This window comes from Acomys russatus, chromosome 3 (genome assembly GCF_903995435.1).
Source record: "Acomys russatus chromosome 3, mAcoRus1.1, whole genome shotgun sequence".
NCBI lineage: Eukaryota > Metazoa > Chordata > Mammalia > Rodentia > Muridae > Acomys > Acomys russatus.
Window position 1 is genome coordinate 75,374,534 of NC_067139.1, and position 18,061 is coordinate 75,392,594.

General features: G+C 47.3%; 1 protein-coding gene and 1 non-coding gene across 2 annotated transcripts; both read left to right on the top strand.

Annotated features, from left to right (window-relative positions):
• Nucleotides 1–294: 294 nt before the first annotated feature.
• Ptgdr (prostaglandin D2 receptor) lies at nt 295–7,240 on the top strand. The gene is made up of 2 exons (XM_051142926.1): nt 295–1,216; nt 7,010–7,240. Exons 1-2 carry the CDS (start codon nt 374–376, stop codon nt 7,238–7,240), a joined length of 1,074 nt encoding a protein of 357 aa, XP_050998883.1. The 5' UTR covers nt 295–373.
• Nucleotides 2,109–2,241, top strand: LOC127187260 (small nucleolar RNA SNORA51). Its single transcript, XR_007830421.1, has one exon. It is a non-coding gene; the product is annotated as a small nucleolar RNA SNORA51 (small nucleolar RNA).
• Nucleotides 7,241–18,061: the final 10,821 nt, after the last annotated feature.

Genomic DNA, 18,061 nt, shown 5'->3' on the forward strand with positions numbered 1-18,061 from the left:
CGCCAGCACTTCGGCTTCCCTTTTCCCTGTTTGCCTTTCTCAGTTCCCTCTCCACATCTGCAGTTCTTTTACCTAGTCTGAAGGACCAGCCGAGGGTACTCAGATTTTGGGTACTTTCCCCTCTCCTTTAGCCTCTGGGTACAGGGTCTGTCTCTGCCTGCTGCTCTTCGATCTGCAGCAGTGTCCCGCCCTCCTCCAGGGGTGTGACTCGGGAGCTTAGATAGGAGGGTTGACTGCAAACAACACCCTGCTGCCCACAGAGCTTTCTCGGCTGGCCTTACAACCTCCGTGTCCCAGCAGCACGGAGCGGCCCAGGACTCCTCCACATCTGGTGGGGCTGCAGCCTCCCCTTCAGCCAGACGCGGCAGGGACCATGAATGAGTCCTATCGCTGCCGCGCGTTCACTTGGGTGGAAGAGGGCTCCTCTGCGGTAATGTGCGGTGTACTCTTCGGTGCGGGGCTGCTGGGCAACCTGCTGGCGCTGGTGCTGCTGGCGCGCTCCGGGTTAGGGCCCTGCCGGCCGCGGCCACTGCGCCCGCCGCCCTCGGTCTTCTACGTGCTGGTGTGTGGTTTGACCGTCACCGACTTGCTGGGCAAGTGTCTGGTCAGCCCGGTGGTCCTGGCTGCGTACGCGCAAAACCGGAGCCTACAGGGGCTGCTGCCTCTCCCAGGCAATCAGTTGTGTCAAGCCTTCGCCTTCATCATGTCCTTCTTTGGGCTAGCCTCGACATTACAATTGCTGGCCATGGCGCTGGAGTGCTGGCTGTCTCTAGGACACCCCTTCTTCTACCAAAGACACATCACCCTGCGCCGAGGAGTACTGGTGGCGCCCGCTGTGGGTGCCTTCTGCTTGGTTTTCTGCTCGCTCCCCTTCGCCGGGTTTGGAAAGTTCGTGCAATACTGTCCCGGCACCTGGTGCTTCATCCAGATGGTCCATAAGAATCGCTCAGTTTCCGTGGTCGGCTTCTCTGTGCTCTACTCCAGCCTCATGGCGCTGCTGGTCCTTGCGACCGTGCTGTGCAACCTGGGCGCCATGTACAACCTCTATGCCATGCACAGGCGCCTGAGGCACTACCCTCGCTGCTGTCCCAGGGACCGCGCGCAGCCAGACTCTGGCTACAGACAGGCGGCCCCGCATCCCCTGGAGGAGATGGACCACTTGGTGCTGCTGGCTCTCATGACAGTGCTCTTCACCATGTGTTCCCTGCCTTTAATTGTGAGTTGCTGGGCACCAAAGTTCGGGGAACTGGGGCAACTCAGACACCGGCCCTGTGGGAAGGTGGGGGGTGGGGGCGGATGCTGCTCTCTGGAAAGCTAGGAGCTGCACCGGGGCCCAGGAGGGTTTGGTTCTGTGCTCAACACACCAGGACGGTGGATTCCTCCCACGGCCATAAGGTATACTCCTATTTGTAGAGGGATAAGAGGGAATTGTCAGACAAAGGATTAGAGAGACAAATCTGGTCCCTGTCTCCTGAATTCAGCAAAACCTTTTCCAATTGGCAGACACCCCCTCCTTTCTGCCCCAGTTCTGGGAGGTCTCTAAGTCAGTGTGTGCCAAAGAGGACTAAAGTCCTCTAGTCCCCGACCCCCGCACCAGCTACGTCAAATTTTATTTGGTTAGATTTGCCCTTTTAGTGATATTGCAAACAGAGAGTTCCCCTCTGGATTTGGCCTGGAAAGGGGCAAAGGGAAGAAAAAGAGCCAGTTCATCCTGAGTACTCTTGGTTTGTGGCTGCTGCCTCCTGGGTGAGGAGAGGGTGTTGGCAGCAGAGGCTGAGAGGTCCCAGGTAGCCAGTTGTCTCCTCCCCTGTCTGTCTTGGCCAATGGGATGCAAGGAATCCCCTCGACTTGGGTTCCAGTTTACAAGGAAATGATGGGCAGAGACGCACTAACGAAGTAACTGCTGCTTTAGGTACCATTTCAAACAACTACGCTAAGCCCAAATCCTGCCCCACAGGCCAATTCTGCCCTCCTTGCTGTCCTTGATACAACCCGGAATTAAGAATAATTTTTACAAATAAGTATTTGTAAATCAGTTTGATGATAGACACCAAAGACTTTGAGCCCTAATTAAGCTAACCTCTATTCAAATTATGAAAAAGAATTAAGGCCTCCTCCTGCTTACCACAGGCTGTGTTCTTACACTGACTGTATAGAAAGAGGAGGCAAAGGAACCCCGCCCCATGTACACCCCAGCCTAGGCCCTCCTGCCTGGTCTGTATTGTGAATGGGGAGACATGGAAAAAAAGAAAAAAAAAAGAAAAAGAAAAAGAAAAAGAATTAAATTCAGCTGGGCATGGTGGTGCACACCTTTAATTCCAGCATTCAGGAGGCAGGGGCAGGGGCAGGGGCAGGGGCAGGGGCAGGAGGATCTCTGTGAGTTCGAGGCCACCCTGGTTTACAGAGCAAGTTCCAGGATAGCCAGGACTATTCAGAGAAATCCTATCTCAAAAACAAAACAAAAACAACAACAACAACAATAACAAAAAAAACAAAAAACAAAAACAAAACAAAACAACAACAACAACAACAAAACAAAGAAGAAGAAGAAAGAACTAAAGTCTTTATTAGGCATGTACTTTAAAAGGTGTACCCGTTTATTGTTATTGCATCTTGATTTCATCACTAAAAGTTGTGGGCGGGGCTAGAGCCATGGCTCAGAAGTTATCATTAGCTGCTCTTCCAGGGGACGGGGTCTGTCCAGTTCCCAGCATTCACATGGCAGCTCACCACCATCTGTAACCCAGTTCTAGGGACCCGACTCCCTCTTCTGGCTCCACAGGAACTAGACACACATGTGGTACACAGACATACATGCAGACAAAACACCCATATGCATAAAATAATAAATTAAAATGTGGGGATATGTTTTCTATAGAGTTATATTGGTGTCTATTGAACATTCATTATTTGGTGCCTTGGCCTATAAAACCTGAAGCATGCATTCTTTGACTTTTTACAAAACGAAAACAAAAAACAAAACAAAACAACAACAGAAACAGCTCCAGACTAGTTGGCGTGCTCCTGTGCTGTGATGAAAGTAGTAGAAAAATCCATAAAAAAGTTGAGCGTCATTTGGACACTTTGATGAGAACTCAGAAAACAGGGTAAAACAGGAAAAGCAGACCTACACGCACATCTCTAAGGGGGTCTGTTTTACCGTATGTGAGACTAGGAGGGACTAAGATATTTGAAAATAATTTTTCAAAACAGTCTGTAAAGTTCTGTATGACTGTAACACAGACAGCATCAGCCAACAGAATTGGTTGTTGGTCTACATCAAATTTCAGCACTCACTAGCTACAGTGGTGGCTTATTGGCTGGCTGACCCCATCTGGTGAGAGACAACTGCACTACTCCTGTAGCGGGACTAACAAAGGTTTAAAATCACACACACGCGCGCACACACACACACTGAGCTTTCTTCCCTCTGTGTATGATGTATATGCTTGTATGTGCACACCTGTATGAGTTCAGGCATGTGCATTCCATTGTGCACGTGTGGAGACCAGAGGGTAAGCTCAGATGCTGATCCTCACCTGGCACCTTGATTGACACAGGGTCTCTTTGTTTGCTGGTGTGTGTGCTGTACTAGCTGGCTGGCGGCCTTCTGTCTTGCCATCTTTCTGTTCCTGTGGTAAAACACCATGGCCAAAAGCAACTTGGAGAGGAAAGGATGTACTTCAGCCTACAGTGCCCACACCACAGTCTCCTGGAGGAGGTCAGGTGGGAACCTGGATACAGGCACTGAAGCAGAGACCAGGGAGGACCACTGCTTACTGGCTTGTGCCCCATGGCTTGCTCAACTTGCTTCCTTATACACCTCAGGATCACTTGCCCAGGGGTGGTATCACCCACAATGGGCTGGGCCCTCCCCATCAATCACTAACGAAGACACGCCCCACAGGTTTGCCTATGGCATTTTCTCAACTGAGGTTCCCTCTTCTCAGATGACTCTAGCTCAGTGGTTCTCAACCTGTGGGTCATGACCCTTTGGAGGTCACATATCAGATAACATATCAAATATTTACATTATGATTCACAACCACAGCAAAATTACGGTTACCAGTTATGAAGTAGTAATAAAATAATTTTATGGTTGGGGGGGTCATCACAACCTGAGGAACTGTATTAAAGGGTCACAGCATTAGGAAAGTTGAGAGCCACTAAGCTAGCTTCTGTCAGATTGACAAAAAGAAAAAAAAAAAAAAAAAAAAAAAAAAGAGAAAGGAACCATCCAGGACACTGCAGGAGCACCTGGATTGCAGCTGTGCCTCACCACAGCTTCACACGGGCTCGGATGCTGGAGCCGGGATGCTGGAACTTTCACAGCAGGAGTTTTACCACTGAGCTATTTCCCCAGCCCACACAGGGGATTCTTGAGCAGAAAATCCAAAATGCTTCACAATCTAAAACATTTTGAGTATTAATATCTTACTACAGGAGGGAAATTCCCACAAATGCAATCCAAACAGTGCACCTAGGTCAAAATGTATAAAATGACACCTTTAGACCACACGTGTATGAGACATACGTCACATGAAAAAGGTGGCTGTTATGCTTTGAGGGTTTTGTTCTACAACAGTGTCTCATGCGTGTACACATATTCCACATTCTGGGGGAAAACAAAAGCTTTTCTAGTTTCAAACAGTTTGGAAAAGTGTGTGTGTGTGTGTGTGTGTGTGTTGCCTGCAGGCCAGAAGAGGGCACCAGATCTCATTATAGATGGTTGTGAGCCACCATGTGGTTGCTGGGAATTGAACTCAGAACCTTTGGAAGAACAGCCAGTGCTCTTAACCTGTGAGCCATCTCTCCAGCCCCCGTATGGATGCTCCTAATGTAAGTTGAGCCAATTGAAGATTCCTCATTGTAGAATAATTTACTTCTAATGACAACTGCAATGGCTTGACTATGCAGATAAATGTACTAGACAGAACCTAATCTCAATGGCAGAGAACTTGCCTAGGATTCGTGTAGGCCCAGGGTTCAAACCCCAACACTGCAGAAATATAAATAAATAAAAGAAAAGATAACGTAGTAGAACTGACATGGATAAGTAATGCATAGAAAGTGAATGGTTCGGTCTGGCAAGATGGCCCAGCAGGTAAAGGTGCCTGCTGCCAAGCCTGATGACCAGAGTTCTAGTCCCAGAGTGTACACGACGGAAGGAGCAAACCAACTCTCGTAAGTTAGCCTGTGACTTTCACATGTGTGCTATGGTGCCCATAACCCTGAACACACTAAAAAATAAATAAATATTTACTTTCAAAGGAGAAAATGGTATGTTTTAGTTGTACAAGTATCATTCCTTTATCAAACGTTCTTGCATGGTTGGAATTTTGTTTGGAATTACATTTCACCACACTCCTCTCCGAGGAGAAAACAAATACATAGCACATCTGTGAAATGTTGGCTTCTAAAACCAACTTAAGGTTGTGGTCTGAGTCGCAACCATCCAGTCTGTATCTTGTACCTACTTCATCCAACGCACTCTGTACCTCAGTGAGCTACAAAATGAGAAAAGACTCGCATGAGCATGCGCAAGCTGTAAGGGAGGAGTAATGATCCAGGCTCAAGGAGAGTACAGCAGGTTAAAGCGGACCCTCCTGGCGGAGAAAAGGACACACAGGTGTTATTACGTGATTATAATGCACCAGAACCTGCTCTTGAAGCTTCCTCCACAGCATCTCATTCCAGCTGGACTAGACTCCTGGAACACAGTGGCCTTCTTTGTAAAAATAGGAAACCGTCTTCCCTGAAAGCCACATATCTGAGGAGAGGACTCTAACCTGGATGCTTAGACCTTCAGCCACCATCTCAGAGAGGCTCCGGAAGGGAGGATTATTTGACGTTGACTTGAAGGACAGTAAGGTTTGTACAGTGGAGACGACAACTGTCTTTACTCCCAAGACTTTTGTAAGGAGAAAGTGTGAAAAACTTAAAAGACTTAGAACAATGCCAGGGGGTTGAAGGTTGAGTGGCCACTAAGCCATTATTACTGCGAGTGGCATTACGAAGCAAGAATGAAGAGAAAAGGGTCCGTATATCAGTAGCAGATGAGTCTAATGTCAGGCAACTTCCATGGGCAAGAGCCAAGAAAGAGCCAAGACCACGGAAAAGCTGTAGAGAAGGGAGTCAACGCTAAGGAGATTGGTTCTAGGACCACGAACGTTTTCTGAGAGATGCTCGCAGGTGGCCTTGGGTGCTTTTAACCACAGGTCCCCCACTAATCTTGGATTTCTGTGGTTGCTGTTCCATTGGGGCCAGTTTGTTTCATTGTGGATTTAGAATCTCAGTAGGCATGGGAAGGAAGTGTCATGCCAAAAGAAAAGGTGTCCAGCCTCAAAACGGTGGCCTGAGGTTGAGCTGATATAGGCGGCAATGTGACCTGAACCCAGGGAGAGTCATGACTTGAGGCACTTCCCAGAGCTCTGAGGAAGCAACAGGGACCCAAGGTAAGATCGAGGCTTAGAAGGTGGCTGGGCACAGGTAAGTAGGCATCTGTCTTTGGGTACCCCTCACCTTACCATACATAGAATCTGTCCTAATAAAAGGAATAATTAATACGAAATGGCCAGTTATTTCATCTGGTCACCTCCTGACTTTTAATGGTCATATTTCTTGTGTTTTTACTTCTATTCAAAGCCCTAATTCATTGGTGTGTCCATGCATGTGGTAGTTACTTCTAAGTAAACTGATGAGAGTGGACAGAAAGTAGGCGGGACTGAGGAAAGCATGCGTGTAAGGACACTAGCTAAGGAATCTGTGTGTGGAAGCCTTTGTAATCTGGCAACATCCTGGAAACCTGAGACTGTAGAACAGCCATGAGGGAGTCAGTCAGACGGGTCTCCCAGATGTACCTCAGTTTCCCCACCTTTCAGGCCCCTCACCCAGATCCACCAGCTGTAGAATGGGAATTCCCGGCTAAGAGGAACAGAATCATTCAGTGCCGTCCTTCCATCAGCCTTCTATGTCTTTATCTGTGTAACATTTTTTCCTTCCCCCACAGTTCCGCGCTTACCACGGAGCCTTTAAACTTGCAGGCACAGCTGAAGGCGACTCAGATGACCTCCAAGCCTTGCGTTTTCTATCTGTGATTTCAATCGTGGACCCCTGGATTTTCATCATTTTCAGGACTTCAGTATTCAGGATGTTGTTTCACAAGATTTTCATACGACCTCTGATATCCAGGAACTGGCACGGCAATTCCTGCCAAACCAGTAAGGAGTCTGCTCTATGAAGGGCTTGGCCTGCACTAGTCAGCTGAAAACACACCACAATTCAGACCAGGAATCGCGACTAGAAAACCTTACGATTTAAATCCTTAAAAATCATCTCCTGTGGGGAGCTAGAGAGACAGCTCAGCATTTAAGAACGTGTATTTCTATTCCAAAGGACCTGGGTTTGAGTCCCTGCGTTCGCATCAGATGGTTCACAGCCATCTGCAACTCCAGTTCTGGGGAATCTGACACCTCTGGCCTCCAGGGGCACCTGCATTCATGTGCATATAAACACACATACACACACACACACACACACACACACACACACACACCTAAAAATAATTAAAATTAAAATATCTCCCATAATTAAAACATCTATTTTCAAGGGTATTCGATTTAGCATTATGTTGTCAATCTATATGCATTTTGGTCTATTTAAAAGGTTTGTGCTAATAACAGCAACTAATATTTATATGTTGTAAACAATGTTGTAAACAGTGTTATAGCAATGATACTAATGGTCCCGACATTTGTACCTGATGGCTCTCAGTTTTTAGAGCAGTCTTAAGACCTATGGGTTTTTATTTAAATGTGGTAGAAACATCACTGTTTAATTATGTGGTGGATATTCTTGAGCAAGCTTAGCAATGCCTCACACTATGTTTTTTTCAGTAAAACTTAATTTATTTTGTATCATAATTGCTCCTTTTTTGCCAAATGACCTAAGAATAATCTGAATTATAAACACTATTTAGAAGAGGGAGTTGAGAAACCAGATCGAGTCACGCATTTGAGAAGACAGTTTCTGTTGGCTCTGTTTCTTAACAATTAAACCTTATTATACAACCCAACTATATTACACAAGAAGGAAAAAAGGTTAAAGGGAAACAAGAATGGACCTTTTGGTATCTGTTCCACGGGACGGGTCCCTAGGTGGCTTTGGCCTGTGTGCTGGTCCGGCCTGTTCGCTGATCCTCTTCCTGATCCACATGTGCTTGAGCCCGGTCTGAACCTGCTGCTCCTCTCGTCCTCTGCTTGGGTCTGTCTCTCTTGTGCAAGGGCCGGTCTCCTCCACCCCTCAAAGTTCGATTAGAAACACAAAAATCTAGGCGGAGTACCTGGTCCGCTTCCTGAATTCCAGGCCCAGGATGGCTCCACCCAGTCTATCTCAAGGTTAATCTCAGGGAGTATCTGTGGTGTTTCCAAGGGGCAAAGCCCGCCAAGACTGCTTTCACCTGGGGCAGAGCCTGCAAAGGGGCAAAGCCCGCCAAGACTGCTTTCACCTGGGGCAGAGCCTGCAAAGGGGCAAAGCCCGCCAAGACTGCTTTCACCTGGGGCAGAGCCTGCAAAGGGGCAAAGCCCGCCAAGACTGCTTTCACCTGGGGCAGAGCCTGCAAAGGGGCAATGCCCGCCAAGACTGCTTTCACCTGGGGCAGAGCTTGCAAAGGGGCAAAGCCCGCCAAGACTGCTTTCACCTGGGGCAGAGCCTGCAAAGGGGCAAAGCCCGCCAAGACTGCTTTCACCTGGGGCAGAGCCTGCAAAGGGGCAATGCCCGCCAAGACTGCTTTCACCTGGGGCAGAGCCTGCAAAGGGGCAAAGCCCGCCAAGACTGCTTTCACCTGGGGCAGAGCCTGCAAAGGGGCAATGCCCGCCAAGCATATAGTCCTTCCACAAATTTCAGGGTGCTCAGTGCCTCGGGTAAAGACTCCCATGTAGTCTAAATGAGACAAGATGGAAGTAGAACCAACAAATCAAAGTGGAAAAAGGAGAACTGTGATCTTTTGAAGTCCAATCTCTTGTAGATGGAGGCAGGGATGTCAGTGGGAATCAATAATTTGAATGTTGAGTCTAAAATTTTGAATTCATGAAAACTTCATTTATCACATTGATGGATTTTGGGGGGGGGAAATGATTTATGTTTCTTGGCAAAACATTGGTCTGTGACTTACCAATTTCAGCTGTGTGAACTCACAGGTCACTTAGCACAGTAAGAGGCCCACCTGGGACTTAGCCTCTGGGAAGAGTGTTGGCAATGGCCTTCACACCTGCCTTCACACCTATCCTCACACCTGCCTTTACACCTACCTTCACAACTACCTTCACACCTGTCTCACACCTGCCTCACACCTGCCTTCACACCTACCTTCACACCTGCCTTCACACCTACCTTCACACCTGCCTCACACCTTCCTTCACATCTGTCTTCACACCTGCCTATTATGGCTTCATTCTACTATTTGTATAGACAATGAGATGTTGAGGAAGGGGGCTGTGAGCAGTGCTTGCAGAACCAGAGCAAAGCATGGCTCAGAAGGACATAGTGGAACACTTTCAGTACATATGTTTGAGTTCACGCGGGTCAGCAACACTACAGCCAAAAGAGAAAGTGGGGGTTGCCCCTGCAGTTGCACCTGCGGTTCTAGCTGGGGCTCACAGCAAGAACTTTCAACATCTGTAAATCAAGTGATGGGGGACACAAGAGCTTTTGAGTCCCTATACATGCTGAACACTCGGACTCAGAGATGGTCTGGAGGCCTCCAGCTGGAAGTCCCTCTAAACACACGAGGGGCTCTCTGCTTTTTCCACATTAGCAGAAAACCCACATTCTCACCTCTGGTTTAAAAAAAAAAAGCCAAGATAGGAAAATAGGAAGTATAAATTGAGAGTATGACACAATGAAAAATGCCACTGATTTTGCTTTAGCTTTTGTTTCTATGTTTAATGCGAACAGTGCACTTTCTTCCTTTTGGTCCGAGGAATACCTGTCTCTTGTGTCCTACTTTAATAAGGTACGCTATGGTAATTGTCCAGATAATTAGAGAAGGCTCCAGATGAATTGACAAATATAATTTTATAGTATTTTGTGGAGGAAATTGCTTTTTTGAGATAAAAGAAAAACATCTGGGCTTTTTAAATGAGCAAATAATTGCCAGCAGTGCTTCAATCTCTAGCCGTGAAAGTGCGAATTTTCTGAAGGAGGACTTTATATTGCTTTAAACAACATTTCCTAGGTTTATCCGAGGCTTAGTGCTCCTGTTCTGTTTTATATGAAATGCTGACGGGCTGCTCTGATGAAATCCATGTCTCGTTATAGTCCACTGTGCAGGGATCCTCTCACATGTGCCTTTATCCTGTTACCTCACCGACGCAGACGGTTGGTTGGGCGCTAGCTGCTAGTTGCTCATCGTCCACTGGAGGGAGACAACACCGAGGCTTGTAAGGGGCTTCTCAGCAGTAATGTGCACAGGCAGTGGCAGGAAGTCCCCGGAGGGGCGACAAGCAGGCCTGTCTGCAGAGCTTGACAAGGAGCAGATGTGTCCTTAAAGCACTGAACGTGGGTACACATGCCAACTAAGACCAGGCAGGGGCGCTGAAAGGCAGGCTGCTGAAGAAGGAACAAGAATAGTTGAGAAACACATTCAGCCTAATCAAAGAAATGCAAAAGGCGAACTAATGATGGGAGCAAAGCAAACACCACCGACCTTCCGATTCAGAGAGGTTATTGAAATGTAAATATTCATTATCCTCTGGCAAATTTGCAAAATTCTAAGCCCTTTCTTTGTAGCAGCTTTATCAAGTACAGAATAAAGTCTAAGAAGCCTAAAAAGGTTAGGGTACCAGTATTTTCAATCTGAAATTTCACCCCAAAAGAAGAAATAGAGACATTGCCAATTTACATTTTTAAAAATGTAGCCTTACTTTAAGTTGAAAAGAAAGAAAGAAAAAGAAACTACCAGGATAAGGATTAAAGAAACAAAACTTCAACAGGGCATGGTGGCTCACGCCTTTAATCCCAGCACTCCACTTAGGAGGCAGAAGCAGGTGGATCGCTAAGTTCGAGGCCAGCCTGTTCTACAAAGCAAGTCCAGGACAATCAAGGCTACACAGAGAAACTCTGTCTCAAAAAACAAAAACAAACAAACAAACAACAAAAAATAAAAAAGAAACAAACAAAACTTTAAATATATCTTTACTTACATATAGTAATGGCAACAAAGCATACAACCATTTAAAAAAATTTTTTAAAAATGACATAAACTCTAAGAAAACTTACTCTGTAACACTAAATGATACAAGCCAGGTGAAAACTACCTTAAGGTGTGGCCAATAAATATATACATGAAGAAAATATCTTGCAAAAATAAATCAAAGGAAGTGGGATCCACAGCAGCTCTCGTCCGCGGACACTTCCCCATAATTCTTTACACTTTCCAGGATTTACGATGATGAGCATTTCTTTCACATGAAAGTTTTTTTTTTTTTTTAAGATGTCTAAGAATTGGACTGAGAAAATATGAGGGAAAAGACACCACGGGTGAACTTTTGGTCTGAAGGATCAGACTAATCAGAGGCGGGCAGGCACGGAGGCGGGCAGCAGGCTTGGTAGGGTCATTCGGCTGAAGTGTGGGACTCACAACCAAAACCTACCAGGGAGAAGAGATTGAAAGAGTGGTGCTTTGCACACCGTGGAGTAGTGGATGGGTGGGCAGTAGGAGCTAGAGGGCGGGAGGGCCTGCCTGCTGGTACCTGGAGGCTGTGAAACCGGAGGGCAGTCTGCTGGATGGAGCTGGAGGCTCATGCTGGACCACGGACTGGGACTGGGACAGGCAGGGGCACCACAGACCACGAGAACGCTGTGCCAAGCCTGGTACAGTTCTACAGTCTTTGTGCTGGACCAGTTAAGGAAGTAATAAGTTTACAAACAGCCTGGCCCTGCTATGTAACCCACCAAATCAGAGGAAGGGGTATTTTATGACGTTTGGGCTAAAAAAGGGTCACAGAGACTCTGTATATGCAGACCCAGAGGAGGCCTGCTGCAAGAGTCCCCGCAGAAGATAAAAATGAATCAACGGGCCTGTCTTTCTAATGTGACCAAAAACTGATGTTAGGCATAGCCGAATTCAAGCCGTTACGTTTTAATGGTTGAAAGTCACCATTGTGGCTGTCGCATAGACCCAGGAGTGAATACATCGCACCGCGGTGTTTTTTGGACAAGCCACGCGCCTATCAGGATACAAAGGGAAAAGCATAGGAACATGAGACATCGAAGTGCTACTACCATTACACAAAACACGCGGGCAAGATGGAACTGGATTCAGGGAGAGAGGAAGTAGGTGCTCGGTGCCATAGGAGGCAGAGCTCACGGGGGATCCCATTGTGACTCCAGGGGTCCACCCTGTGACTCTTGGGATACAGCCATGTGACTGGCCCATCGCAGTTCATTACTTTCTGTCTCTGAGTTTCAGCGTTTCCTGGACAATAGGTTACAGCCCCTGGTTGGGGTGACTGTGGGTTTTAACACACACTACCCAGGCAGGTTAAGAAAATGCTAATTGGGGCTGGAGAGATGGCTCAGTGGTTAAGAGCGCCACCTGCTCTTCCAGAGGTCCTGAGTTCAATTCCCAGCAACTACATGGTGGCTCACAACCATCTATAACGTAATCTTATACCCTCTTCTGCAGATAAAGCACTCATATGCAATAAATAAAATAAATAAATCTTTAAAAAAAAGAAAGAAAATGCTAATTGCCTCTGTTACTTCTCAGTTGCTGTGATTAAATATGCTTACAAAAAGCAGCATTTAAGGGGGGGAGAAGTTTACTTTGTTTTGTAGCTGCAAGGTACTCCGTCCACCCTGGAAAGGACAGCCAGAGCCTGAGAGCTGCTTGTATTGTGACAGCAGTCAAGAAGCAGAGGGTGACGTTGCTGTTCAGGTCACTCCTCCTCTTACCCAGTCCAGAATCCCAGTCAGCCAGAGTGGTCTTGCCTTTTCAACGAGCCAAATCAAAATAGTGCCTCACAGGGAGGGCCCAGAGGCTAACCTAACCTAGCAATGCCTTATAAAACAGAACTAATAACCTAATAATCCTCTATGGCTGTGCCTAGAGGTGTATCTCCTAGGTGAGTCCAGGTGCTGTCAAGTTGGCAGTCAACAAACCCTGAGTCCCATGTCAACCATGAAGGCGAGCTATTCATTTCGTCTCAGGCCTATTTGCCAGGTATTCCTGGAACTTCAGGAAAGTAGGAATTCCATAAACGTCAAAAGCTGAACAGCCCCGCACTTACCAGCCAGGCACGCTAGGCCAACAGTTCTTAAAGTGTGGCCCAGACAAGCAACAGTAGAGTCTTTACCTGGAAATGAGCAGAAATGCACATTTTAGCTCTAAGTCTAATCTCCGGATAAGGCCTTTTCTGATTGCCTTGAATGAGCGGCTTCCCTTCCCAGAATGGCCTCCAGGTGGAGCAAAGCAAAATTTACAACAAAGTGAGATTGGCTTTCTTCTCCCAACTGCCTAACTTAGTTAAAGGCATCAGCAGGTCTTATCTGTTATTGACAAGGGGAGCATTGCACGCTTTGAGACAACTGAGGATTCAGAAATCAGTGCAGCACTGAAAATCATCACATTGAAGGTGTCTAGAATTTACCAGGCCCTGGCAAAGAATCTGCAAAATCAAAAGACTCGCTTTTTGTTGTTATTTCTATTACTGGAATGCTAAAACTAAGAAGGATAATCAAGCACCACCAAGAAAACTAAGAAGTATCTTTTCAGTCGAGCTCATAACGTATCTTGATGGTTTCATATTTAGGACGCACCAGGAACCTAATTGGAAATCTGAGACAAAGCTTAAAGTTGGACAACACCCCCCCCCCCCCACACACACACTTGTTATCAAGTGTTGCCATTTTGAGCTATTTTGGTTACATTTCTATTGCTGTAATGAAACAGGTGATCAAGGCACTTTATAAAACAAAATGTCTAATTTGGGACTTAGAGTTTCAGAGTTTTAGAGCAAGGACATGGGGCAGGAACAGCTGAGAGCTTCCAACTTGATCTAGTAGAAGACAAAGAGAGATAACTGGGAATGGGGGGGGGGATGAGATCTCAAAACCCACTCCCAGTGACGCTCCTCCTCCACCAGGCCACACCTCCTAATCCTTCCCAAACCAGTCCACCAATTAGGGACCAAATATTCACACATGTGAACCTATGGAGGCTGTTCTCACTCAACCACCACGGGGTATAGTTTTGGAACATCAAAGCCCTGAATTATGGTTAGCCTAGCACTGGCCTGAGCAAACACCTGGGCAAATAACAAAGCCAGTAGCTTGCCTACATCAATTTACTAGCAGTGTAACAGGCCCCCAAGACCTTAGCACAACTGACACCATGATGGAAGAACCATTCAGGCCTTGACACCAAGTGAGTAGGCAGCAATGCCTGTTAAAACAAGAACAACGACCTAATCCATCAAAGTCCACAGTTAGTTCTAGGAAAGTCCCTAAACATAGTAGCCTTGCTTTCTGGCTTCTGTAGCTCTGCTTCCGGCTTAACTATTTTGCTAGCTGACGTATGTCAACCCAGGATGTGACTTTTGTGCTTCAAAGTCTATCCTGAGAAAGTCTTGGTGCTATACTGAGATCCCAAACACCCAGTACAGCCAGTGTCTGGCTAATAAAAACTATTTATTGGCTTGAACCAGTGTCCAAATATATATACCTCTCTGGTATATACCTCACCACATTTCTGGAGGCTCCAGTGAGATCTTGCCTTGAGACACTGGAGGTCTTGGAGAACCTTGGAGCCAGAGAGAAAGCGGCAGTGAAGGAACTCCCAGCGGGTGCACGACCTGAGATGTTCCAGGGCCCCAGGATTGCCTCTGATGGATCGCTGCCTAATGCTTCTGAGGAATCTGACACCTCTACCCTGAAAAGGGAACACAACTGAAAGTCACCTGGTCTGTCACCTCTAGAGGTAAGTCTGGTTAAGGCACCTTTTGTTTAGGACACAAAGGAGAAGCTGGTGGTTGGAGATCCGAGTCTAGGGTCCAGGCGAGACTTCACCAGACTCCCCTGGTCTGTTCAGGTGGCCACCCTGATTATCCTCACTATGTATCTCTATGTGTGCTATTGTTATGCCAAAATTTTGAGAGATATGCCCCTCAACAGACCATGCAAGAGATGAGTCCAAATGCATTCGCAAGGAAATCTTCATTGCAGGTTCAAAACCCGGGCCACACCTCCTATGCACTGACACAGCAGATGCAAGGAAGTGGCCCCAAGTCTCAACTAAAAGGGGTTTTTATAGGATTTAGACAAAGAAATGGATTTTATAGTATATAATTGGATGGCATTTGGGCAGAAAAGCTGCAAGCAAGGAATTTTATGCTTGGGTAATAGGTGTAGGGGCAAGTTGACCTATAGAAAAAATTGGCTGAAGCAGACATGGGGGCATTAGGAACTTTAGCCTGGTTTCTCCTAATTGGTTGTTGCTATGTGCCAGACTACCTTTGCTGGTCAGCTTGACCAACAGAGAATATCTTTGGACTTTCCCAAGGTGAGCTGATTTTGTTGCTAGGGGAATTTTTCTGTTTAGACTGCTTTGTGGTTTTTCCTGGAATCTGGGTTCAGCCCTTGGCCAGATTTAACACAAAATGGAGTTTCTTTTTCAAAATGGAGTTTGTCTGGTTCTTATATTATAAAGAAAAAGATCTAAAGTGGAAAAAGAGTGAGCCCTCTTGGGACTGCTGCTGCTGCCCCTGGGACAACACACAACTTCCCACAGGCTCATAGGTCACGCTGGGCCACTCACTTGCAACCCTTTCTGGCAGCAACTGTGGAGGCAGAACATTGCTGCTAATGCTGTGGTGATGCCAGCAGCAGGGGCTCCTGCGTGGCACGATGGGTGGTGGCCACAGGCCCAGAGGGAGTTTTGTGGGGAGGATGGATATCATGTCTGTTTCTTGAATGGAAAACTCTGGATCTTTTGTAAAAAATCAATTGGCCATCTGAAACATGGTGACTGGGAAACCCAGAGCCCCACAATTTCCTGGTATGAGACCCGCCCCTCCCCCCACCTGCCCCCATGCCACCTCCTGGCTTCAGACCTGTGCCCTCTTGTTGGCTTGGCCACGTCACCCAGAGAAACCCCCAAACTCTGCCTGTTCTCTCAGTCCTGATGGAGGAAACTTTATTCCCCGCTCTGGATTGGGACTGTGACTCCTTGGTCACTTGACCCGAGCTTGTGCCTCCCTCCCCTCCCTCCACCACCTGGTCTAAGCCACCAGTTACACCCAGGGAAGACAAACATTATTTGACTCCTCCGTCTTTTGTGGTTTATGCCCTTTATCAACAAGAGATCTGTACCCCAGCGTTGACCCCAGCTCCGATTTTGCGAGGCCCTTTTAGGATGGAAGACTGCTGCTAGAAATTACTGCTTTTACCATGCAGTTGGTCCCTGAGATTAGAAAAGAAACTTGAGACACTAGAAGGATTTAGCAATATGAATAGGTCCCAAGTACTGGAAATTGCTCAAAAGGTTTACAACAATCGTGACCCTGCAGAAGACCCCAAAACAAAACAAAGACAAAAGAGATCCCAGAGGAGGAAGCCAGAGACACCAGGAAAGAAAAACAAAAAGGATGACCCATCCTACATAAATGATTACAAAGGGGGTCCCTGGGACCCTGGAAAAAGCCAGTGGCCTGTGTGGCTTGTTTGTGGGCAGTTGCCACTACCACCACGCTAGTAAGCAAACTGACTTTGGACCAGGAGCTGTTACTAACCACCTCACACTCTCTAATGGGCCCCCAGGGGGGACCCAGTGACGTGGGTATATAATGCACAAATAACACATTATTAGGCGTATCTCCCGGGCCAGCCACATAGCGGACTCTACAAAACTTCAGCCATCAGCCTGCTGCCAGATGATAACCCAAAACAGCCTCTCCAAGACAGCAGCCAGCTTAAGGCCATCAGACTCCACCAGCCAGATAAGGGACACAGTAGTGCATGGGGATGGACCCTGTATCAGCGTGATGAGGGGAGATGTGGTTCAGGCACTGCCCTGGCTCTGGCCCCTCCAGCTCCGACCGACAGGAGCTCTTCCAGGCAGCCTCTGGCAGTGCGGAACCGCCCACACCTGTGGTGGATGATGGACTCAGCTTCTGCTCCCATCTCAAGCAGAGCCCCAGCCCAGGCTGCTGCGACCCCTGCAGTCTGCTGCACCCTCTGCTCTGGGGCTGTCTGTAGCCTCTGGCCTCCACTGCAGCCACACTTCCTGAAAGTGGCTGACGCAGTCCATCCTGTCAGACCTGCAGAGGTACTATATGGGAGCAGTTTTGTTCAAGATGGAATTGGTTATGCCAGGGCTGCGCTTGTTACCTCAGATAAGATGGCGTAGGCACAGTCCCTCAGCTGAAGGACTTCAGTACAATGAGCTGAGCTTCTGGCTTTAACCCAGAGAGAAGAGCAAAGCCATCACCGTGTGCACTTGGTACGCATTTGCTGCTGCCACTGTCCATGGGGTCCTCTGTAGAGGAGGCGGCTCCTCACCTCAGCCAGAAACAACACAGGAAGAAACCAAGGGAATAAAATGGAACAGGAGGCAAATGTGTGGTAGTTCTTGATGAACAAGAGACCCATCTCTCAGCTGTTATCAGAGAAAGCCTAGATTTTTGCGTGGCCTCTTTCCCTGGGGTCCAACAACGTTTCCCTAAGTCTGGCAAAGGCCCTAAATATTAATTGAAAATGACATTGTGCCTAGAGGTCACGAAACTCAGGACAGGTAAAAATAAATATGTCCTTGAGACCAGTGAAAATTGGACCAACCCCAAAAGAGTCAGATGCACCCATGTCGAGAAGTTCATAGGGTAAGAATTACTAACTAGCCATTCCTTCCTCAAGGCCTTCCTTACAGACCCAGAGGACTATTCTTGAGGCTAAGTCCAAGCCTGCCCACAAGTTTCAGCCTGGAGATCTTACATGGGCAGAGAGGATGCAGAGCCTGGAGCCTTTGTGGGAAGGCCCATACCCCGTGGTCCTCACCACCCCTACAGCA